Here is a 25,237-nt window from a genome sequence, read left to right on the forward strand (position 1 = left end):
CCTCTCCATTTCTCTTTCCTCCTTTAAGACCTACCTCTTTGACCAAACTTTTGGTCACCTGCTCGAGTATCTCCTATCTGGCACGGTGTAATATTTGGGGGTTTATAATTGCTCCTGTGAAGCGCCTTGGGATGTTTTATGATGTTAAAGGTTCTATATAAATATAAGTTGGGTTTTTTGTGCAACTTACATGAAAAGGAATCTGTAACAGGTTCAGTTTGATTAGCACTTCAGAATATTAGAAAACACTCACTGTGTATAATTAGGCTCAATTTAGCTTACCCTGCTGTCAAGGGACATTGTTGAAGGCAAGAGATATGGGGGCCGAAATTCAGGAGCGGCAGAAAGCTGGAACTCCTCTGATTTCTTACCTGGTTTTACCGCCGGGAGCGACCGAATTTCAGGTCTTTGAAGATATTTTTACATTGGACTGAAAGTCGGTCATAAAGGGAGTGGAAGTGTGCCGGTAATTCCTGGTGAGGGGCGGAAGTTGGGACTGGATCGAATCTCTGCCGCTGTCACTCAGCGGCTGAACGGTGAGGATGTCACAGCGCGCGTGTGTGTGTGTGTGTCGCCACGTCTCGCCCCTCCGTTAAAGGGGAGAGAATCGGAGATTCTTCAGCTCTGGCCCATTGGGCCACCAGGGAGGGTTTCGGCCAGGCCAGAGGGCCGGCACCCAAGAGGGTGTGCCAGGCTGCCCGTTGGCGGCCCGGCCGAAACCCGGGGGGGGCACAATAGTCCGGCCGACATGGAAGTCGTCTGGCAAAAAAAAAAATAATATGACGGCCGCGGCATTTGGCCCTCCCCTTTAATGTCCGCCGCGACTCCAGGGCCGAGAGAGAGGAGGGAGACAAGGTGCACCGACAGGAAGAGCTGTTGGGGGTCACTGTCCAACAGCTCATGGATTATTTTAGCTGCATTTCAGTCGTAATAAAATGGAGGTGACGGATAGCGGCGGTGCGTGCTTTTATGACACGCTTGCGGCGGTCGGTGGCAGTGAGGCGGAAGTGGGGACAGGCCGAGAAATCGCCGAGCTGAATTTTGTTCGGGTCGGCCAGTTGACCGCAAATCAGCGGCCACGAGATTCCGCCGCAAACGGGCAGTAACGGGTTTTACCGAGACCCTGAGTTTCGGCCCCGTGACATTCATTAGATGGAATTGGATTGATAAAAAGACTGGAAGACATTTTGTAATCCGATCCAATTCTGTTGACACCCTGCTACTGTAGTCAACGGGGTGCGGGGGGGGGGGGGTATTGCGTAGCGCCCCATTTGGGGGCAGTAATGGCCGCGAGACGGGAGTTCCTGCTGCGCCAGACGCGGAAGTCCCGCTCGCGATATTAGGGTTACCCCCCCCCCGAGAGCAAGTGGAGCGCAAAATAACGTGCTCCACTAGCTCTGGGGCGCGGGAGGGGGTGCAAGCGGATGGAGGGGGTGGGCGCAGTGCTACACGCTGGGACGTGTAACGCTGCCCCGTGGAGAGAGTTCCCTCCCCCCCCCCCCCCCCCCCTTCATTAAAGGGAAGGGCCAAGCTGCTGACTCTGCGGGTCCCGACCTGGACCACCGGGGAGCGGGGTGCCGTGGCATCAGCCCCATGGCACTCCAGCGGAGCGCCGGGTTGCCAGATCGCGGCACGGATCCCGCGTTCGACAACAATCGGCCTACAGCCCCGGGACGCACCCCCCTGAAACCGCCTCGCGTATCACCCGGCGCAGCTTCAGGGGACGCTCCCGAATATTTCGCTCCGGGGCGAAAGCGGGTCTCTGCGCACAGTGCTGACGTCGGCGGCGTCGCAGCGGAACGCGGCACTACCGGTTACCGCCGCCGCTAAGCTCCAGCGGAATTCAACGGGTCGAGGCGCAAATGACCCCAATTTCTCCCCCGTGGTGTGGGGAGGAGGTGAAGCTCTTGTAAAGCCTTTGAGCTTGAAGAGCCTGCTGTGAAGTCCGCTGTGGCTTGAGAGGGCAATGCAGCTTGGCTCTTCGTTAGATATATTCAAGAAAGAGTTAGGTATGGCCCTTACGGTTAACGGGATCAAGGGGTATGGAGAGAAAGCAGGAAAGGGGTACTGAGGTGAATGATCAGCCATGATCTTATTGAATGGTGGTGCAGGCTCGAAGGGCCGAATAGCCTACTCCTGCACCTACTTTCTTTGTTTCTATGTTTCTGTGTTGGCTCGCAAGGTTGGTCGGCAGCAGATGCCTGTCCAGTCGGCAGGACTCTCACTTCTGCTTTGCCCTCCCCCGCCCTAATGTGTGTCTGCTGTTGGGGGAGGGGGGGAAAGGCTGAATGGTTTGGTCCCTTCATGAATTGGGACCCTAAAGCCGTGCAGCAGTGTACCCGTCAGTTCCGCACAGAAAGGTAAAATGGTGAAAAGCCAAACTGATTGGAATATTCTTCTTCTTGTGCTTTGCAGGAACAAGGCAAGATCAGTGTCGTTTTCAACGTGGGGACGGACGACATTGTCATCAAGGAGTCCAGCAATGTGGTGAATGATGGGAATTATCATTTGGTACGTTTCACCAGGAATGGGGGAAATGCAACCCTTCAGGTGGACAACTGGGCCGTAAATGAATTCTACCCTTCAGGTGAGTGTTCCTGCCTCGCCTATCCTTACACTGCTCGCAGTAAAGCTCCACAGGTTGGAAACTTCGCAACGGTCTTGTTAAACAGTGTAACAGGCATGCCAAGTCACATGTCGAAGTTTGTAGTGGTTGTCAGGTGAAGCTCGCCACCACAAGGAGTGGTTGAGGCGATTAGCATCGCTGCATTTAAGGGGCAGCCAGATAAAGTCGAGGGAGAACGGGATAGAAGGACATGCTGTTGGAGTTAGATGAAGTAGGGTGGGAGGAGGCCTGTGTGGAGCATAAACACCGGCACGGACCTGTTGGGCCCAATGGCCTGTTTCTGTGCTGTGAATACTATGTAAGGTATAGTAAATACTATTTACGTAATAACATGCATGTATAGGGCCCACTGTGCCAGTGTTTAAGGGCCTTGCGGTCTGAGGCATGATGAGCAACTGCTAACAGCAAGAGGGGCAGTTGTGAATAATTAAATGAAATAAAATCTGAACTGCCTACTTTGTCTTGTAAAAGGATAGGAATTAATTGTGGTATTTCCTGAAGACCATCCACATTAGGGTCCGAATCTGCCCGTCTGTACCTTAGCAACTGGCTCAGCTGGTGGTACTGTTGCAGACATGGTATATATACCAGCCATTATTCCGAGATTCAGCACGCAGCGAGCTTTTACTGTCGGCTTGCCATCTGGATTGGCAGGAAAGCTGTGATTGCACTGGAGAGAATCAACAAGTGTAAAAAATAAAGTCCTCAAACCAATTGCACAAAGCAAGCTCCCCCAAACATCAATTAAATAAATGACAACCTGTCCTGCTACCTGCAGGGACCTGGGAGTGCATGTCCACAGATCCCTGAAGGTCGCAGCCAAGTAAATGAGGTGGTTAAGAAGGCATATGGAATGCTTGCCTTTATTAGCCAAGACATAGAATACAAGAGTAGGGAGGTTATACTCGAACTGTATAAAATACTGGTTAGGCCACAGCTGGAGTACTGCGTGCAGTTCTGGTCACCACATTACAGGAAAGATGCGATTGCACTTGAGAGGGTACAGAGCAGATTTACGAGGATGTTGCCTGGACTGGAGAATTTTAGCTATGAGGAAAGATTGGATAAGCTGGGGTTGTTTTCTTTGGAACAGAGGAGGCTGAGGGGAGACCTGTTTGAGGTGTATAAAATTATGAGGGGCCTAGATAGAGTGGATAGGAAGGGTTTATTTCCCTTGGCAGAGGATTCAACCACCATGGGGGCATAGATTTAAAGTAATTGGTAGACAATTTAGAGGGGATTTGAGGGGAAATGTTTTCACCGAGAGGGTAGTGGGGGTCTGGAACTCACTGCCTGAAAGGGTGGTAGAGGCAGAAACCCTCACCACATTTAAAAAGTACTTGAATGTGCACTTGAAGTGCCGTAACCTACAGGGCTACGGACCAAGAGCTGGAAAGTGGGATGAGGTCGGACAGCTCTTGGTCGGCCAGCGCAGACACGATGGGCTGAAATGGCCTCCTTCTGTGCTGTAAATGTCTATGATTCTCTGACACTGGGCAGAGGTGGCAGATTTTCCTTCCACGTCGGGAAGGGTAGCGCCATACAGTTCTCCGTACCCATATCCCTCCGAAGCCAATGGAGGGGGCTCGGTAACAGTTTGGTTTGGGAAATGATGCACGGCATAAGGCAGGTGGAGATGGGGGCAATCTAAAGTGATGAGGAAAAATTCAAATTCGTTTAAAAAAAAAAAAAATACCAAGTTGGTGATGATTTTCAAAGAGGCGCCTTATTTTTTTTTTCCATCAAGGGGAGTGATTTTATTGCTGAGAAATGGAGTACTTTCCATCTGGGCACCAGGTTACAGCACCAAGGTCTAGTGCAGTGCAGTTGAATGTAGAATGAGCCTATCTCCACTGCAGTGTGCCTTTGCATCGACCATAAAAAGGGCACCAGTCTGACCTTCCTCCATTGCCCACATCAGCCAATTTAGTGCAAGTTGGGGTGTTTTTGCACTGTTGGCTCACGCTCGCTAAGAACGGCATTGAGGCTGACTTAACTTATCACCAAGGGCCCTTACAGATAGAGGAGACTTTCAACGTATCAGGCTCGGCCCAATTTTAGTATAGCCCCCGCCCCCCCCCAGAAAGATGAAAATTCGGCACCTCTCATTTACCTGCCAACGACCCCCTTAACTTTTATAGCTAATGAGATTGTAGTTACAGCAAGGTTTGCCCAACCTTTCTTTTCACACAATCAAGGGGAATATTCCTTTAAGAGGGCGTTAATGTCGGCACAGGTTGGCACATTTCGCACTGCGCATGCAAACCAGTAGTTTTAAATGTAATAACTTGGTAGAAAAATCGTGGGGAGCTAAACAGCCTCAATCGCTCATTGTGTGTTCTCACGAAAGATGGGAGAGCTGACCGTCAAAATGACACATGGGTTCCAGCACTGTAAATGCCACTCTCTCCATTGGAGCAGGCTCGAGGGGCCATGTGGCCTACTCCTGTTCCTGTTTCTTAGGATGGGGTACGACCACTGTTAAAAAAATCTCACTACTTTCTTGGTTGAGTTTGACCTTGCAAAGGACTGCCCACATACAGTTTTGCTCTCCTTTCCTAAGGAAGGATATACTTGCCATCGAGGGAGTACAACGAAGGTTCACCAGACTGATTCCTGGGATGGTGGGGATTGTCCTATGAGGAGAGATTGAGTAGACTAGACCTATATTCTCCAGAGTTTAGAAGAATGAGAGGTGACCTCATTGAAACATACAAGATTCTTATAGGGCTTGACAGGGTAGATGCAGGGAGGATGTTTCCCTGGCAGGGAGCCGAGAACCAGGGGTTACAGTCTCAGGATAAGGAGTCAGCCGTTTAGGACTGAGATGAAGAGAAACTTCTTCACTCAGAGGGTGGTGAATCCTTGGAATTCTCTACCCTAGAGAAATCTGTGCAGGCTCAGTTGTTGAGTATATTCAAGACCGAGATCAATAGATTTTTTGGATATTAAGGGAATCAAGGGATATGGGGATAGTGCAGGAAAGTGGAGTTGAGGTAGAAGATCAGCCATGATCTCATTGAAGGGTGGCATGCAGGTACAGCAGGCGGTTAAGAAAGCAAATGGCATGTTGGTCTTCATAGCGAGGGGATTTGAATACAGGGGCAGGGAGGTGTTACTACAGTTGTACAAGGCCTTGGTGAGTATTGTGTACAGTTTTGGTCTCCTAACTTGAGGAAGGACATTCTTGCTTTTGAGGGAGTGCAGCGAAGGTTCACCAGACTGATTCCCGGGATGGCGGGACTGACATATCAAGAAAGACTGGATCAACTGGGCTTGTATTCACTGGAATTCAGAAGAATGAGAGGGGATCTCATAGAAATGTTTAAAATTCTGACGGGTTTAGACAGGTTAGATGCAGGAAGAATGTTCCCAATGTTGGGGAAGTCCAGAACCAGGGGTCACAGTCTAAGGATAAGGGGTAAGCCATTTAGGACCGAGATGAGGAGAAACTTCTTCACCCAGAGAGTGGTGAACCTGTGGAATTCTCTACCACAGAAAGTTGTTGAGGCCAATTCACTAAATATATTCAAAAAGGAGTTAGATGTAGTCCTTACTACTCGGGGGATCAAGGGGTATGGCGAGAAAGCAGGAATGGGGTACTGAAGTTGCATGTTCAGCCATGAACTCATTGAATGGCGGTGCAGGCTTGAGGGGCTGAATGGCCTACTCCTGCACCTATTTTCTATGTCTATGTTTTCTATGAATGGCGGAGTAGGCTCAAAGGGCCGTATGGCCTACTCCTGCCTCCAATTCTTATGTCCTTATGTTCACACAAGATCCACTCTTAGCCTCAGACTAAGCCAAGCTTCTGATCTGTGTCGTTCAATCCCACATGAGGGAAGTATGCACCCAACAATTGGGGAGGTGAGAGCACAATATTGTCAGCTGTGGCTCAGTGGCTGGCATCTCGCCTCTGAGTCAGAAGGTTGTGGGTTCAAATCCCACTCCAGAGACTTGAGCACAAAAATCCAGTTTGACACGCCAGAGCAGTGCTGAGAGAGTGCTGCACTGGTGGAGGTGCCGTCTTTCGGAGGAGATGTTAAACCCAGGCCTCCCAGGTGGATGTAAAAGATCCTGTGTCCACTATTTCAAAGAAGAGGAAGGGAGTTCTCCCCGAGAGAGTGCTGGGGCCTATAATTATCCCTCAATCCAAATGGCTAAAAACAGAGGATCTGGTCATTTATCACATTGCTGTCTGTGGGAGCTTGCTGTGCGCAAGATTGTCTGCTGCGCTTTCCCACATTACAACAGCGACTACAATTCGAGACATACTTCATGGGCTGTAAAGCACTTTGGGACAACCTGCAAGTCCTTTCTTCCTTTCAAGTTCGAGTCTTTCTGTTCTTCTGAAAGCTGAAAGGAAACTGCTGAGGATAATTTATGTGATAACAAAAAAAGAAACGACAATGAAAGCATTCAGCTCCTTTCAGTAGAACCGAGTCTCCTACAATCAACTACCCTCAGCACCTGCTGCTGCTGGAAGCCTCCCGCAGGGAAACTGGAAGCTGCTGATTGCATCCGTGGCATGGAATGTTCGTCAGTGCCAGCTACTGGATGGCAAATGGCTTCTTAAAGGGACATTGCCTGCCAAACCCGTTTCTTTCCCCATTATGTTTCAGGATGGGGGTGGGTGGGTGGAAGGGAGAAGCCCCTCATTTCTCATGGAGATTATTTATAAATGTGTATCAGGGCGCAATTCCTGTCACTGTGTCATATAGAAACAAAGACATAGAAACAAAGACATAGAAACATAGAAAATAGGTGCAGGAGTAGGCCATTCGGCCCTTCGAGCCTGCACCGCCATTCAATAAGATCATAGCTGATCATTCATCTCAGTATCCCTTTCCTGCTTTCTCTCCATACCCCTTGATCCCTTTAGTCGTAAGGGCCATATCTAACTCCCTCTTGAATATATCCAACGAACTGGCATCAACAGCTATCTGCGGTAGGGAATGCCACATGTTAACAACTCTCTGAGTGAAGAAATTTCTCCTCATCTCAGTCCTAAATGGCTTACCCCTTATCCTTAGACTGTGTCCTCTGGTCTGGACTTCCCCAACATCGGGAACATTCATCCTGCATCTAACATGTCCAGTCTCGTCAGAATTTTATGTGTTTCTATGAGATCCCCTCTCATCCTTCTAAACTCCAGTGAATGCAGGCCCAGTCGATCCAGTCTCTCCTCATATCGGCCTCCTTGACTCCCTGGACTCGCGCTGCTCCTAACTCCCGCCTCCTGACAACGTTGGGCCTTTTATAGGCCTCAACTCCCCGGACTCGCGCTGCTCGATCTCTCGCCTCCCGATGACGTTGGGCCTTTTATAGGCCTCCTTGACTCCCCGGACTCGCGCTGCTCAGCTGCAAACACTAGAAAGACTTGCATTTATATAGCGCCTTTCACGACCACCGGATGTCTCAAAGCGCTTTACAGCCAATTATGTACTTTTTGAAGTGTAGTCACTGTTGTAATGTACGAAACGCGGCAGTCAAATTGCGCACAGCAAGCTCCCACAAACAGCAATGTGATAATGACCAGATCATCTGCTTTTAGTGATGTTGATTGAGGGACAAATATTGGCCAGGACACCGGTCAGAACTCCTCTGCTCTTCTTCGAAATAGTACCATGGGATCCTTTACGTCCACCTGAGAAAGCAGACAGGGTGACTCGGTTTAACGTTTCATCCGAAAGACGGCACCTCCATCAGTGCAGCACTCCCTCAGCACTGCACTGTGAGTGTCAGCCGAGATTGATGTGCTCAAGTCTCTGGAATGGGACTCGAACCCACAGCCTCCTGACTCGGGGACGAAAGTGCTATCCACTGAGCACAGGACTGAGGGTCGATGACTGTGAGGGTACCAGATGACTGACATACCCGCCCCCCGCCTCCCCACTCCCGGTTTGTGTCGAGTTATCCAATCTCCATTGTGGAGGCAGTGGATGGCACTAGAATTAATCTCAGCTCCCCACGAGGGCAAATATGGGTTAGGTTTGCCCCTCCCAGAGGTGTGCGGAGATTCACCACAATGTTAGCAGGGCTCCAAAGGTTAGATTGTGAGGAGAGATTATATAAACTAGGTTGGTATTCCCTGGAATAGAGAAGGTTAAGGGGCGATTTGATTGAGGACTTTGGAATTATTTTGGAAGGAATTGACGGGGTTGATTGAGAGAAACTTTTTCCACTGCGGGAGCTGGGCGGTGGGCCATAACCTTAAAATCAGAGCCAGGGCATTCAGCAGCGAAGTTAGAACATAAGAACGTAAGAAATAGGAGCAGGAGTAGGCCATACGGCCCCTCGAGCCTGTTCCGCAATTTAATACGATCATGGCTGATCTGATCATGGACTCAGCTCCACTTCCCTGCCCGCTCCCCATAACCCTTTACTCCCACTATCGTTTAAGAAACTGTCTATCTGTCTTAAATTTATTCAATGTCCCGGCTTCCACAGCTCTCTGGGGCAGCGAATTCCACAAACCTCTGAGAGAAGAAATTCCTCCTCATCTCAGTTTTAAATGGGTGGCCCCTTACTCTAAGATTATGGCCTCTAGTTCTAGTCTCCCCTACCAGTGGAAACACCTCTTCTCACAATGGGTGGTAGAAGTGTGGAACTCTCTCCTACAAAAAGCAGTGGATGCTAGCTCAAATAATAATTTTAAATCTGAGTTGATTAGACTTTAATACCAAGGGTATTAAGGGATATGGGGCCAAAGGCAGGTATGGGGAGTTATGTCGCAGATCAGCCGTGATCTCGTTGAATGGCGCAACAGGCTTGAGGGGCTGACTGGCCTCCTCCTGCTCCTAATGTGCCCGACCATGGCTGGAAAGAGAGTGTGCATGAACATTGGGTGAGCAGATTCAGCAGAAAGGTAAAATGGGACAGGCCCACACAGGAAGAACAACCCCTTGGGTGAGGTGGCAGTGGATGACTGCTTCCTGTGCAACACTATCTCAGCCCGGAGTTAATAGGGAGCGGAATTGCCCCTCGCCCCGATTGAGGGCGGTAACCATCCGGGGGGGTGGGGGGGGGCGTGACTTTTATCAGCCGGCCCGGAAGTCCCAGCCCCGACGTGGAATTGGGCCGTGCACCCCTCAAAGGAAGCTGAGGGCAGCGCCACGCGGATGTTCCGCGTCGCTGACGTGCTACAACACAGCTCCCCTTCATTTACAGGGGAGGGCCGCTCCGCACTCTGCGGGGTCTTTAGTGGCCAGCCACTAGCCCACCAGGGACGCGATCGACCGGGCCAGCGGCCCGTCACCCAAGACGGCGTGCCAGGCTGCATGATGGCGGCCCGGTCGATGTGAGGGCCACCGCCATTGTCGGGCTGCGTTGGAGGCCCGGGGCGCTAAGGATCTCTACCCTTTATGGGGCGCCCCGGCGGAGGATGTCGGCCAGCCTCGCGGCTCACGGGGCAACTTCCCCCCGCGGGGCGCAAAGAGGTCGGCGTGGGTCAGTGATTGGTCGGCGCGCACGCCGATGACATCATCGCCGGTTGTGCGCTGGCTTGGGGCGCTAATCGCGGGGCGCACGTTCCCGGTCCAGCCCCACCAACCTCCCCCCCCCCCCCCCAAAATTTCCCTGGGACACCATCACCCTCCCCCGGGTGACAACGCCATTGCGCTCCGTTAGCGCCTCCCGGAGGTGCTAATGAGGCTATAAAAAGGGGCAATTTCTGCCTCAATGTCTTCTGGAGAAGAGGGCAGCGAACTGAAGGGAGTGGGAGGGAGAAAACAAAAAACAATTCTGTTCATTTTATTTCATGCATATTGATCGTCAGGAGGATGAATTCATCTTTAAGGTACATGCTTTGCACAAACCAATCCACAGTGTATACTGGGGGGATTTAAAGCATCCAATGTTATCAAAGGCAATAGCTTGGCATGCCTGTTTCCAATTAACATTGTCACTGATCCTGAACTTAGCTTTGTTCTGCCAGGACTGAATATAGATGAAGTTTGCATGTGGAATAGTGAAAGTATATTGATCTGAACCTGCAGGAGAACCGGCCATCATTATGTTAGAATGTTCTGAGAAAGTCCAATCACAGTACAGGCACTGACAATTGTTTGGCTATCGGGGAACTTTCCTGGTGATGTTTCATCCATGAACGCCCCCGCAATCAGTGCTTGCTTTCTTAATTAAGACGTGCTAAGGTGCCTGAAGGGAACCATCTTTGTACCGTGGCAACCAACTCCTTCCTTCTGCTTACAGCCATTTTTCGCAATCCTTACAGAACGTCGCTATGTAAATGTACTGCCCAACAACCGCTTCACTCAGAGAGTGGTTAGAACGTGCAACTCGCTACCACAGGGAGATGTTGAGGCAAATAACATGGCTTTAAGGGGAAGTTAGATAAACACATGAGTGAGAAAGGAATAGAAGGATATGTTGATGGGCTGAGGTGAAGAGGGGTGGGAGGAGGCTCGTGTGGAGCATAAACACCGGCACAGACCTGTTCGGCCGAATGACCTGTTTCTGTGCTGTAAACTCTGTGTAATGTATAACACTGACATACTCGGAAAGGCCAAATTATATTCCCAATCTCCGTCCTGACCTGAGCCAGGACAGTAACTGAGGGTAAGATGGAGGGGGACCAGAATCAATCAGGATTACTCCTCCAGACCATGATCGTGAGCCCTGCTGGAAAGGGGTGTGTGTGCATGTTGGCTGAGAGCAGGATTGACTGTGGCTGCATTAAGCTCCACTGCCGACATCGAAATACATTGCAGTTACAACATGCACACAGGCCATTCGGCCCAACCAGTCCATGTCGGTCTTTACACTCCACCCAAACATATCGTTCTAATCACATTTACCCACCCTGTTCCTCTATCCATTCATCACCTTTTCCTTCATCCACCTTTCCACTATAATTATCAACTAGGAGTGGGAATATAATGGAGTGTGTTAGTGGGAATATAAGAGGGAGTGAAATTGTGGGAATATAATGGAGTGCGTTAGTGGGAATATAACAGATGGGATAGTGAGAATATAAGAGTGGGATAGTGGGCATATAAGAAGGGGTGGGATCGTGGGAATATAACAGGAATCTTTAAAATGGCCACCTGTGGGAATATAATGAGGAATGTGATCAGGCGATCTTGTTTTTGTGGAAGTATATTGGGCCTGTGGTGATGGGAGTAGTACAGCAACTGTAATTTTGCGACCTGCAACATTGGGGCTATATAGGGATTACATTGGTGGGAATAAGAACATAAGAAATAGGAGCAGGAGTAGGCCATTCGTCCCTTCAAGCCTGCTCTGCCATTCAATAAAATCATGGCTGATCTTCTACCTCAACTCCATTTGCCTGTCAAATTCCCCCTATAGTCCAAATGGCTATCAATCTCAGGCTTAAATAATCAATGACTGAGCATCCACAGATCTCTCAGGTAGAGAATTCTAAAGATTCATAACTCTCTGAGTGAAGACACGTCAGTCCTAAATGGCCAACCAATTATTCTGAGACTGTGACCCCTGGTTCTAGACACTCCAGCTAGGGGAACCATTCTCCCAGCATCTACCCAGTCCAGTCTTTTAAGAATGAGATCACCTCTCATTCTGCTAAACTCTAGAGAATATAGGCCAAGTCTACTCAATCACTCCTCATAGGACAATTCCCTCATAGAAATATAGAAACATAGAAAATAGGTGAAGGAGTAGGCTATTTGGTCCTTTGAGCCTGCACCACCATTCAATAAGATCATGGCTGATCATGCAACTTCAGTACCCCATTCCTGCTTTCTCTCCATACCCCTTGATCCCTTTAGCCGTAAAGGCCACATCTAACTCCCTTTTTAATATATCTAACGAACTGGCCTCAACAACTTTCTGTGGTAGAGAATTCCACAGGTTCACAACTCTCTGAGTGAAGAAGTTTCTCCTCATCTCGGTCCTAAATGGCTTACCCCTTATCGTTAGACTGCGACCCCTGGTTCTGGACTTCCCCAACATCGGGAACATTCTTTCTGCCTCTAACCTGTCCAATCCCGTCAGAATTTTATATGTTTCTATGAGATCCCCTCTCATTCTTCTAAATTCCATTGAATACAAGCCGAGTCAATCCAGTCTTTCTTCATATGTCAGTACTGTCATCCCGGGAATCAGTCTGGTGAACCTTCGCTGCACTCCCTCAATAGCAAGAATGTCCTTCCTCAGATTAGGAAACCAAAACTGCACACAATACTCAACGTGTGCTCTCACCAAGGCCCTGTACAACTGCAGTAAGACCTTCCTGCTCTTATACTCAAATCCTCTGGCTATGAAGACCAACATACCATTTGCTTTCTTTTACTGCCTGCTGTACCTGCATGCCTACCTTCAATGACTGATGTACCATGACACTCAGGTCTCATTGCACCTCCCCTTTTCCTAATCTGTCACCATTCAGATAATAATCGGTCCTCCTGTTTTTGCCACCAAAATGGATAACCTCACACTTTTCCACATTATACTGCATCTGCCATGCATTTTCCCACTCACCTGACATGTCCGAGTCCCCCTGCAGCCTCCTAGCATCCCCCTCGCAGCTCACACTGCCACCCAGCTTAGTGTCATCTGCAAACTTGGAGATATTACATTCTATTCCTTCGTCTAAATCATTAATGTATATTGTAAATAGCTGGGGTCCCAGCACTGAGCCCTGCGGCACCCCACTCGTCACTGCCTGCCATTCTGTAAAGGACCCGTTTATTCCCACTCTTTGCTTCCTGTCTGCCAACCAGTTCTCTATCCATGTCAATACATTACCCCCAATACTATGTGCTTTAATTTTGCACACTAATCTCTTGTGTGGGACCTTGTCAAAAGCCTTTTGAAAGTCCAAATACACCACATCTACTGGTTCTCCTGTGTCCACTCTACTAGTTACATCCTCAAAAAACTCGAGAAGATTTGTCAAGCATGATTTCCCTTTCATAAATCCATGCTGACTTGAACCGATCCTGTCACTGCTTTCCAAATGCGCTGCTATTACATCTTTAATAATTGATTCCAGCATTTTCCCCACCACTGATGTCAGGCTAACCGGTCTATAATTCCCTGTTTGCTCTCTCCCTCCTTTTTTAAAAAGTAGGGTTACATTAGCTACCCTCCAATCCATAGGAACTGAACCAGAGTGCATGGAATGTTGGAAGTTGACCACCAATGCATCTACTATTCTCGGGCCACTTCCTTAAGTACTCTGGGATGCAAACTATCAGGCCCTGGGGATTTATCGGCCTTCAGTCCCTTCAATTTTCCAAACACCATTTCCTGACTAATAAGGATTTCCTTCAGTTCCCCCTTCTCGCTAGACCCTCGGTCCCCTAGTATTTTTGGGAGGTTATTCGTGTCTTCCTTAGTGAAGACAGAACCAAAGTATTTGTTCAATTCCCCATTATAAATTCACCTGATTCTGACTGCAAGGGGCCTACATTAGTCTTCACTAATCTTTTTCTCTTCACATATCTATAGAAGCTTTTGCAGTCAGTTTTTATGTTCCGTGCAAGCTTACTCTCATACTCTATTTTCCCCCTCCTAATTAAACCTAGTCCTCCTCTGCTGAATTCTAAATTTCTCCCAGTCTTCAGGTTTGCTGCTTTTTCTGGCCAATTTATATGCCTCTTCCTTGGATTTAACACTTTCCCTAATTTCCCTTGTTAGCCACGGTTGAGACACCTTCCCTTTTTTATTCTTACGCCACACAGGGATGTACAATTGTTGTAGTTCATCCATGTGATATTGAAATGTCTGCTATTGCCTATCCACCATCAACCCTTTAAGTATCATTCTCCAGTCTATCCTAGCCAATTCACGTCTCATACCGTCAAAGTTTCCTTTCTTTAAGCTCGGGACCCTCGTCTTTGAATTACTGTGTCACTCTCCATCTTAATAAAGAATTCTACCATATTATGGCCACTATTCCCCAAGGGGCCACGCACTACCAGATTGCTAATTAATCCTCTCTCGTTACACAAGACGCAGTCTAGGATGGCCAGCTCTCTAGTTGGTTCCTTGACATATTGGTCTAGAAAACCATCCCTTAAACACTCCAGGAAATCTTCCTCCACAGTATTGCTACCAGTTTGATTAGCTCAATCAAAATGTAGATTAAAGTCACCCATGATAATTGCTGTACCTTTATTGCACATGTCCCTAATTTCCTGTTTGATGCCATCCCCAACCTCCTTTCTACTGTTTGGTGGTCTGTACAGAACTCTCACTAATGTTTTCTGTCCTTTGGTGTTTCACAGCTCTATCCATATAGATTCCACATCATCCACGCTAATGTCCTTCCTTACTATTAATCTCCTCTTTAACCAGTAACACTGCCCCATCTCCTTTTCCTTTCTGTCTCTCCTTCCTGAATATTGAATACCCCTGAATGTTGAGTTCCCTGCCTTGGTTACCTTGGAGCCATGTCTCCGTAATCCCAATTACATCATATCCGTTAACAGCTATCTGCGCAGTCAATTCATCCACCTTATTACGAATGTTCCTCGCATTGATACTCAGAACCTTAAGGCTTGTTTTTTAACATTCTTTATCCTTTTAGAATTATGTTGTAATGTGGCCCTTTTTGCTATTTTCCCTTGATTTCTCTCTTGCTTTTCTCCTTCCGACCTTTTGCTTCAGCCCCCTTTTTACTTACCTCTGCCTCCCTGAATAGATTCCCATCCCCCTGCCATATTAGTTTAAACGCTCGCCAACAGCACTAGCAAACACTCCCGCTAGGACATCGGTTCCGGTCCTGCCCAGGTGCAGACTGTCCGGTTTATACTGGTGCCACCTCCCCCTGAACCGGTTCCAGTGTCCCACGAATTTGATTCCCTCCCCCTTGCACCATTCCTCAAGCCACATATTCATCTGAGCTATCCTGCAATTCCTACTCTGACTAGCACGTGGCACTGGTAGCAATCCTGAGATTACTACCTTTGAGGTCCTATTTTTTAATTTAACTCCTAGCTTCCTAAATTCAGCTTGTAGGACCTCATCCTGTTTTTTTACCTATATCGTTGCTACCTATCTTTACCACGACAGCTGGCTGCTCACCCTCCCCCTCCAGAATGCTCTGCAGCCGCTACGAGACATCCTTGACCCTTGCACCAGGGAGGCAACATACCATCCTGGAGTCTCGATTGCGGCCGCAGAAACGTCTATCTTTTCCCCTTACAATAGAATCCCCTATCATTATAGCTCTCCCACTCTTTTTCCTGCCCTTCTGTGCAGCAGAGCCACCCCTGGTGCCATGGACTTGGCTGCTGCTGCCTTCCCCTGATGAGCCATCTCCCCCAATAGTACCCAAGGTGGTGTATCTGTTTTGGAGGGAGATGATCGCAGGGGATCCATGCACTCCCTTCCTTCCACTGTTCTGCCTGATGGTCACCCATTCCCTATCTGGCTGTGTAACCTTTACCTGCAGTGTGACCAGCTCACTAAACGTGCTATTCATGACACCCTCAGCATCGCGGATGCTCCACAGTGAATCAATCCGCACTCCAGTGCCGCAATGCGGTCTGTCAGGAGCTGCAGCTGGATGCACTTCCTGCACCTGTAGTTGTCAGGAACACTGGAAGCATCCCTGACTTCCCACATAGCACAGGAGGAGCATGACATGAGTCTGGGCTCTCCTGCCATGACTTAACCCTTAAATTAACTTAATTGGTAACAATGCCAAAGGTTTCTTACTGATAAGAAAAAGAAAAAGAAAAAGATTAAATACTCACCAATCCACCAGCCAATCACTTACCCGCTTGGCTGTGATGTCACACTTTGATTTCTTTTTGCTTCTTTGTTGACCTTCTACCCCTGCACCAGCTGGCTTCTCCCACCTTCTGGGCCCCTTTTATGGGCCTCGCTGCTCCTGACCTGTTCTGCTGCGACCTCCGCTGCTTCTCCTGCCTTCTAGGCCCCAGGAACCAGTCCATTGAATCTTTGTTGCACTCCCGCAATGGCAAGTATATCCTTCCTTAGATAAGGAGACCAAAATGCTACACAATACTCCAGGTGTGGTCTCACCAGGGCCCTATATAATTGTAGTAAGACATCTTTACTCTTATACTCCAATCCCATTGTAAAAAAGTCCAATATACCATTTTCTTTCCTAATTGCTTGCTGTACCTGCATGTTGCCTTTCTATGATTCGTGTGCAAGAGGTCTCTCTGAATACCAACATTTTTCAGTTTCTCACCATTTAAAAAATATTCTGTTTTTCTATTTTTCTTACCACAGTGGATAACTTCACATTTCTCCACATTATATTCCATCTGCCACCTTATTACCCTATCACTTAACCTGTCTATATCCCTTTGCAGGCTCTTTGCATCCTCCTCACAGCTTACTTGCCCACCTAACTTGTATTGTCAGAAAACTTGGATATATTACACTCAGTCCGCTTAGCTAAGTTATTGATATCAATTGTAAATAGCTGAGGCACCAGCACCAATCCCTGTGGCACCCCACTAGTTACTGATTGCCAACCTGAAAATGGCCCATTTATCCTGACTTTTTGTTTTCTGTTCGTTAACTAATCCTCTATCCATGCTAATATATTACCCCCAACCCCATGAGCCCTTATTTTGCACAGCAACCTTTTATGTGGCATCTTATCGAATGCCTTTTGGAAATCCAAATATACTACATCCACTGGTTCCCCTTTATCTACTCTGCTAGATACATCCTCAAAAAACTCTTAATAAACTTGTCAAACACAATTTCCCCTTGCATAAAAGCCATCTTGGCTCTGCCTAATCATATTATAATTTTCTAATTGCCCTGTTATCACTTCCTTAATAATGGATTCCAGCATTTTCCCTCCGACTGATGTCAGGCTAACTGACCTGTAGTGCCCTATTTTCTCTCTCCTGGGATCACATTTGCCACCTTCCAATCCACTGGGACCGTTCTAGAATCTATGGCATTCTAATCATGCAGGGCTATATAAGGATTGCTTTAGTGGAATTGTAACGTGGAGTATGATCTAACATAAATTATTGCATGAGAGGTGCATTCGGAGGGTTTTTTGATGGAGGGGAGTATTGTAACTGGGCTGGGGACTTGTCTATTTATCCTCCACCCGAAATCTGGACGATTCTGTGAGAATGTTTTATATTTGAGTGAGTTTGACTGCAGCCTGCAAGCAGCCCGAAGGTATCATTGTTTGCGAGACTGGGTTATTTATAGGTAAACTCCTGGCTGATAGTGCAGTGTTTCTGCTTGTAAGTAATTTAATCAGAATTGATTCTGCTTGGATCAATCTAGCATTTCACTGCTGTAATTATGGAGGTGCTGTACATTGCACAGATGGATCATATCATGCATAGGATACAGAAAATGCTCGAAGGTGCGTTTTATCTCCCACTATAAGCTTTATAGATGCAAAGCAATTTTACCGAGCGATCCCTTGCTGCGAATAGTGGATGCATTTATGCACTATTTTGCAAAACTCCAAACAATGGCCATTTTGAAGCAGCTTACAGCTCATCAATAGAGTATGTTGAAATTTATGGATTATGAGCTGTTGTCACGAAACATTATTGTGATCCTTAATCCCACCGCTCCCTCCTCCCAGCATCTCTCAAAATGGAGAATCTCTTACAGAGCCCGCCATAGAAAATGGCAACTGTTAACTTCAACGCTGCAGGTTGTCAGCATCTTTTTCCTTCCAGTCAAACACAACCAAACTGATGAGAAAAGATTGGATTTATATAGCGCCTTTCATTACCTCAGGACGTCTCAAAGCGCTTTACAACCAAAGGAGTACTTTTTGAAGTGTAGTCACTGTTGTAATGTGGGAAACACGGCAGCTAACTTGCGCACAGCAAGCTTCCACGAATATCAATGTGATAATGACCAGAGAATCTGTTTTGGCTACATTGATTGAGGGATAAATAATGGCCAGGACACCACCAGGGATAACTCCCCTGCTCTTCTTCAGGATAGTGCCACGGGATCATTTGCGTCCACCTGAGAGAGCAGACGGGGCTTCGGTTTAACGTCTCATCTGAAAGACGGCACCTCCGACAGTGCAGCGCTCCCTCAGTACTGCACTGGGAGGGTCAGCCTAGATTTATGCGCTCAAGTCTCTGGAGTGGGACTGGAAGCCACAACCTTCTGACTCAGAGGCGAGTGTGCTATCCACCGAACCACGGCAGATACTGGGAGGGGAGGACCATGTTTTCTGATCGCGAGTCTTATTTGACCATCCTGAAATACTGAGTTGTCACATTAAGAATGCACATCTGTTAGCTTACATACAATGTTACAGCACAGAAACAGGCCATTCGGCCCAACTGGTCCCTGCTGGTGTTTCTGCTCCACACAAACCTCCACCCTTCTTCATCTCATCCCATCAGCATATCCTTCTATTCCTTTCTCCCTCGTGTGTTTATCGAGCTTCCCCTTAAATGTATCTATACTATTCGCCTCAACTACTCTCCCTGTGGTTGCAAGTTCCACATTCTAACCACTCACTGGTTAAGGAAGCTTCTTCTGAATTCCTTATTGGATTTATTGGTGACTAGAGTGGGGCCTATTAGAGACTATCAATGAAATCTGTATGTGGAGGCAGAAGACGTGGATAGGATTCTTAATGAATACTTTGCATCTATTTTCACAAAAGAGAACGGTGATGCAGGTGAGGGAGAAGGAGTGTGAAATATTAGACGACATAAACATAGTGAGAGAGGAAGTATTAAGGGGCTTAGCAGCTTTGAAAGTGGACAAATCCCCAGGCCGAGATGAAATGTATCCCAAGCTGTTAAGAAAAGCAAAAGAGGAAATAGCAGAGGCTCTGACCATCATTTTCCAATCCTCTCTGGCTACAGATGTGGTGCCAGAGGACTGGAAGACTGCTAATGTGGTACCTTTGTTTAAAAAGGGAGAAAGGGATAGATTGAGTAATTACAGGCCAGTCAGCCTAACCTCGGTGGTGGGAAAATTATTGGAAAAAATCCTCAAGGACAGGATAAATCTGGAAAGACATGGATTTGTTAAGGGAAGTTCATGTCTGACTAACTTGATTGAATTTTTCGAGGAGGTAACCATGAGGGTCGATGAGGGCAGTGCGTATGATGTAGTGTATATGGATTTTAGCAATGTTTTTGATAAGGTCCCACTTGGCAGACTGGTCATGAAAGTAAAAGCCCATGGGATCCAAGGCAAAGTGACAAGTTGGATCCAAAATTGGCTCAGAGGCAGGAAACAAAGGATAATGTTTGACGGGTGTTTTTGTGACTGGAAGGCTGTTTCCAGTGGGGTTATGCACGGCTCAGTGTTGGAGCCCTTGCTTTTTGTGGTATATATCAATGATTTGGACTTGAATGTTGGAGGTATGATTAAGAAATTTGCAGATTATACTAAAATAGCCTGTGTGGTTGATAATGTAGAAGAAAGCTGCAGACTGCAGGAAGATATCAATGTACTGGTCAGGTGGGCAGAACAGTGACAAATTGAATTTAATCCGGATAAGCGTGAGCTAATGCATTTGGGGAGGTCTAACGAGGCAAGGGAATATACATTAAATGGTACGACACTGAAAAGTGTAGAGGAACAGAGGTCCACAGATCCCTGAAGGTAGCAGGCCAGGTAGATAAGGTGGTTAAGAAGGCATATGGAATACTTGCCTTTATTAGCGAGGCATGGAATACAAGAGCAAGGACGTTATGCTTGAACTGTATAAAACACTGGTTAGGCCGCAGCTGGAGTACTGCGTGCAGTTCTGGTCATCACATTACAGGAAAGATGTAATTGCACTGGAAAGGGTGCAGAGAAGATTTACAAGAATGTTGCCTGGACTGGAGAATTTTGGCTATGAGGAAAGATTGGAGATGCTGGATCTGTTTTCTTTGGAACAGAGGAAGCTGCGGGGAAACCTGATTGAGGTGTATAAAATTATGAGGGGCCTGGATAGAATGGATAGGAAGGACCTGTTTCCCTTGGCAGAGGGGTCAACAACCAGGGGGCATAGATTTAAAGTAATTGGGGGGAGATTTAGAGGAGATATGAGAGGAAATTTCTTCATCCAGAGGGTGGTGGGGGTCTGGATCTCACTGCCTGAAAGGGTGGTCGCGGCAGTAACCCTCATCAAAATAAAAAAATACTTGGATGTGCACTTAAAGTGCCGTAATGTACAGGGCTACGGACCAAGAGCTGGAAAGTGGGATTAAGCTGGATAGGTCTTGGTCGGCCGGTGCAGACACGATGGGCCGAAATGACCTCCTTCCGTGCGGTAAATTTCTACGATTCTATGATTTATGGCTCCTAGTTTTGAACTCCCACCCACAAGTAGAAACATCTTCTCTACGCCTATCCTATCGAACCCCTTCACAATTTTAAAGACCTCTATCGGGGCACCCTTCAGCCTTCCCTTTTCTGGAGAAAAGAGTCCCAGCCTGTTCAGGCTTTCCTGATAGGTGTAACCTCTCAGTTCTGCTATCACCCGAGTAAATCTTGTTTTGCACCTTCTCCGGTGTCTCTATATGCTATTTGCAATATGGGGACCAGAGCTGTTCACAGTATTTTAAGTGTGGTCTAATCAAGGTTCTATACCGCTTTAACATAACATCTCTCATTTTCAATTCTATTCCACTTTTGATCCAAGAGGTAAGCGACAACATAAAACCAGAAGAAAAAGCACACAAACATAGAAACATAGAAAATAGGTGCAGGAGTAGACCATTCGGCCCTTCGAGCCTGCACCGCCACTCAATGCAACTTCAGTACCCCATTCCTGCTTTCTCACCATACCCCTTGATCCCCCTAGTAGTAAGGACTATATCTGACTCCTTTTTGAATATATTTAGTGAATTGGTCTCAACAACTTTCTGTGGTAGAGAATTCCACAGGTTCACCACTCTCTGGGTGAAGAAGTTTCTCCTCATCTCGGTCCTAAATGGCTTACCCCTTATCCTCAGACTGTGACCCCTGGTTCTGGACTTCCCCAACATTGGGAACATTCTTCCTGCAGATAGTAGCACAGATCCTAGTGAATGGGAAAGGTATAAAAGAACAATAAAGGGTCACAAAACAGATAGTAAGAGGGAGTATGAAAAGAAACTTGCAAGGGATATCAAAATCAACACAAAGAATTTATACAATTATATTAGGAAATGGAGGGTACTCAGGAGCAATGTCAGCCCCTTAAAAACTGAATGCGGTGATATTGTCAATGATGGTAAGGAAATGGCGGGCATGTTGAATGATTACTGTGAGTCAGTATTTACAGTACGCAGAAGAGGATAGCATGCCCGGATATCCTGAGGAAACTAATATTAAATCAGGGATGGGGACTCGTTAAAACGAACAAAAGTAAAATAACAGTAACGAATCAGATAATGGCACTAACGAGGGTCAAATCCTTAGGGCCATATGGTTTCCATCCCAGGCTTTTAAAGAAAGTAGGTGAGCACATTGCAGAAGCACCTGACAATAATCTTCCAAATAAAATGCTGGAAATCTCAGCAGGTGGGAAGGGAAACAGAGTAAATGTTTCAGGTCTGTGACCCCCTTCGTCAGAACTGGAAAAGTTCCAAATGAGCTTCCAAAGTTCTCTTCAGGAACCGTTCCTCTAGATTGGAAAATTGGGTGTGTCACTCTGTTTTTTAAGAGTGGGGAGAGAGGGAAACTGGGAATTACAGACCAGTTAGCCTAACATCTGTTGTCGGGAAAATCTTCGGTTGATCAGAGAAAGCCAGCAGTGATTTGTGAAAGATAGGTCATGCCTGACAAACCTGATTGAATTTTTTGAGGAGGTGACTAAAGTAGTGGACAGGGGAATGTCGATGGATGTCATTTATACGGACTTCCAGAAGGCATTTGACAAAGTTCCAGATAAGAGATTGTTATCTAAGGTAGAAGCCCACAGAATTGAGGGAAAATTATTGGCCTGGTTGGGAAGTTGGCTGAGCGGCAGGAGAGAGAGTAGGGACAATGGGCAGGTACTCAAATTGGCAGGATGTGACTAGTGCTGTCCCACAGGGATCTGTGCTGGGGCCTCAACTATTCACAGTATTTATTAATGACTTAGATGATGGCATAGAAAGTCCTATATCCAAATTTGGCAATGACACAAAGACAGGCGACATTGTAGGCAGTGTAGATGAAAGCATAAAAATTACACAGGGATATTGACAGATTAAGTGATTGAGCAAAACTGTGACAAATGGATTTCAATGTAAACAAGTGTGAGGTCATCCACTTTGAACCTAAAAAAGATAGAACAGGGTAATTTCTAAATGGCGAAAAGTTAAAAACAGTGCAAGTCCTAAGAGATTTGGGCGTCCAGACGCATAGATCATTAAAATGTAATGAACAGGTACAGAAAATAACTTAAAAGGCTAATGGAATGTTGGCCTTTATATCTAGAGGACGAGAATACAAGGCTGTAGAAGTTATGCTGCAGCTGTACAAAGCCCTGGTTAGACCACACCTGGAGTACTGTGAGCAGTTGTGGGCCCCACACCTTCGGAAAGATATATTGGCCTTGGAGGGAGTGCAGCGTGGGTTTACCAGAATGATACCCGGACTCCAAGGGTTAAATTATGAGGAGAGATTACACAAATTAGGGTTGAATTCCCTAGAATTTAGAAGGTTAAGGGGTGATCGGATCAAAGTTTTCAGGATATTAAGGGGAACAGAGAGGGTGGATAGAGAAAAACTATTTCTGCTGGTTGGAGAATCCAGGACTCGGGGACATAGTCTAAAAATTAGAGCCAGATCTTTCAGGAGTGAAGTTAGGAAACACTTCTACAAACAAAGGGTGGTTCATGTTTGGAACTCTCTTCCGCAGAAGGCAATTGATGCTAGATTATTTGTTAATTTTAAATGAGAGATTGAGAGCTTTTTATTAAGCAAAGATATTAATGGATATGGGGCAAAGGCGGGTATATGGAGTGAGGTCGCAGATCAGCCGTGATCTCATTGAATGGTGGAACAGGCTCGAGGGGCTCAATGGCCTACCCCTGTTCCTATGTTCCTTTGATCTCGGGTTCAGTAGCTAATACAGGTACACCAGACAGGTCCCGCACCTCCCCTCAGCTTAAGTCTCTTTTAACAGCGAGCCATGCATTCTGCCCTTCCCATCCTTTGGAACGCATGCTTCTTCCTTCCCTCCCCTTGCCATGCCTCTCTCTCCTTTCCGCTCCCACGCTATATAAATGCAAGTTGTTGTTGTTGCCCAGCGCGGAGTAAAACCATGTGACTGTGCTGCAAGATGTCATAGTGTTTCTTTATTTGTTGTGTTGTGTTTGTCTTTGCCAGTGTACAAGACTCATGGCTGGATTTTAGGTATTTCTGTTTTCGGGGCGGGAAAGTTAGCGGCTGGGAATAGTTTGCACCTCAGTATGTAAGTTTGGGCATTTGGGCCCTGTGTCAGGGGGCGCAGCGCTAAGGGAGGCGTTGTACCCCTCTCGTGGCGTTAGGATGGGAAACTCGCAAAGTGTCGGGCCGTGTGCACTCCGAGAGACGCCTGGGGCGGGGGGCGGAGGGGGGAGACATAGGAACATTCCCAATACATTGCCCACGCCACAACAACACGATCGCCAAAGACATTAAAAGAACAAGCACTCGCACTTCCCTTTGTAGGCCATTACCTTCCTCTGCACCGCCGGCTATGCCAGGCGGTCATTGCTGGCGGTCGGCTCGGGCAAAATTCCAAACTCCCGCCAGTGTCATGACCAGAGGCGTTGCACGCCTGGCGGTTCAGCGCACCGCAACATCGCGGCAGGGAGCAGGAGTCCTCACCGCCACCTTTCACGCCGCTCCCGGGGGACGAAATCTGGGGCGCAAAGGACCGGAAAATCCAGCCCTCGGGTTTTGTTTAATTCATGCTGCTAGCCGTGGGTTAGAATCACCGTTCAACGATCTTGGGGAATTGGACTTGCAAAAAAACATTGCCGTTTTGTGTACAACACACCACTGCATGGTACCAACAGAAAATACACTCTTTCTTCACGTGTGTTGTGTGCAGATGTCTGAGTGGGCTAAATGCACGCGGCATGTAGACGCAGCTTAGGGGGGGGGGGGGGGTGCTGTTTATATAAGGAAAGCGTTGAAGATAGGGGAGCACGGTCTGTCCAGGAGGCAGACCCCACCCACGCAGTCAAGGAGGAGTGGGGTGAAGGTAGGGGAGGGGGATCATCGACTGAAGTGTGCCGTAAGTTTTAAGATTTAAAAATGAATGATCTTTGTTTTCGCCTCGCCTCTCCCTGTCTCCGTGACCTCCTCCAGCCATACGGACCTCCGAGATCTCTGCGCTCTTCCAGTTCTGGCCTCTTGCACATCCACGATTTTTATCGCTTCATCATCGGCGGCCGTGCCTTCAGCTGCCTGGGCCCTGAGCTCCGGAATTGCCTCTCTAAACCTCTCCACCTCTCTCTCTCCTCCTTTAAGATGCTTCTCAAAAGCTACCTCTTTGACCAAGCTTTTTGGGCCCCTGTCCTTATATCTCCTTGTGTGGCTCGGTGTCAAATCTTGTCCGACAACGCTCCTGTGAAGCGTCCTGAGATGTTTTACGACAGTAAAGGGGCGCTATATAAATGCAAGCTGTTGTTGTAATGCTGTGGGAGAAGCTGGGGTTCTCATTCGAGCAGAGAAGGTTAAGAGGAGATTTAATGGGGGTGCTCAAAATGATGA

The 25,237-nt window shown here is 47.4% G+C and overlaps 1 protein-coding gene across 1 annotated transcript in view; it reads left to right on the forward strand.

Moving 5' to 3' along the window:
* Positions 1-25,237, forward strand: part of nrxn3a (neurexin 3a) — a 2,272,338-nt gene that overhangs the window by 2,038,040 nt on the left and 209,061 nt on the right. The window contains exon 14 of the mRNA XM_070879627.1: positions 2,416-2,587. Coding sequence (XP_070735728.1) covers positions 2,416-2,587 — 172 coding nt within the window. The remainder of the gene's footprint in view (positions 1-2,415; positions 2,588-25,237) is intronic.

Source organism: Pristiophorus japonicus, chromosome 4, assembly GCF_044704955.1.
Source record: "Pristiophorus japonicus isolate sPriJap1 chromosome 4, sPriJap1.hap1, whole genome shotgun sequence".
Classification (NCBI taxonomy): domain Eukaryota; kingdom Metazoa; phylum Chordata; class Chondrichthyes; family Pristiophoridae; genus Pristiophorus; species Pristiophorus japonicus.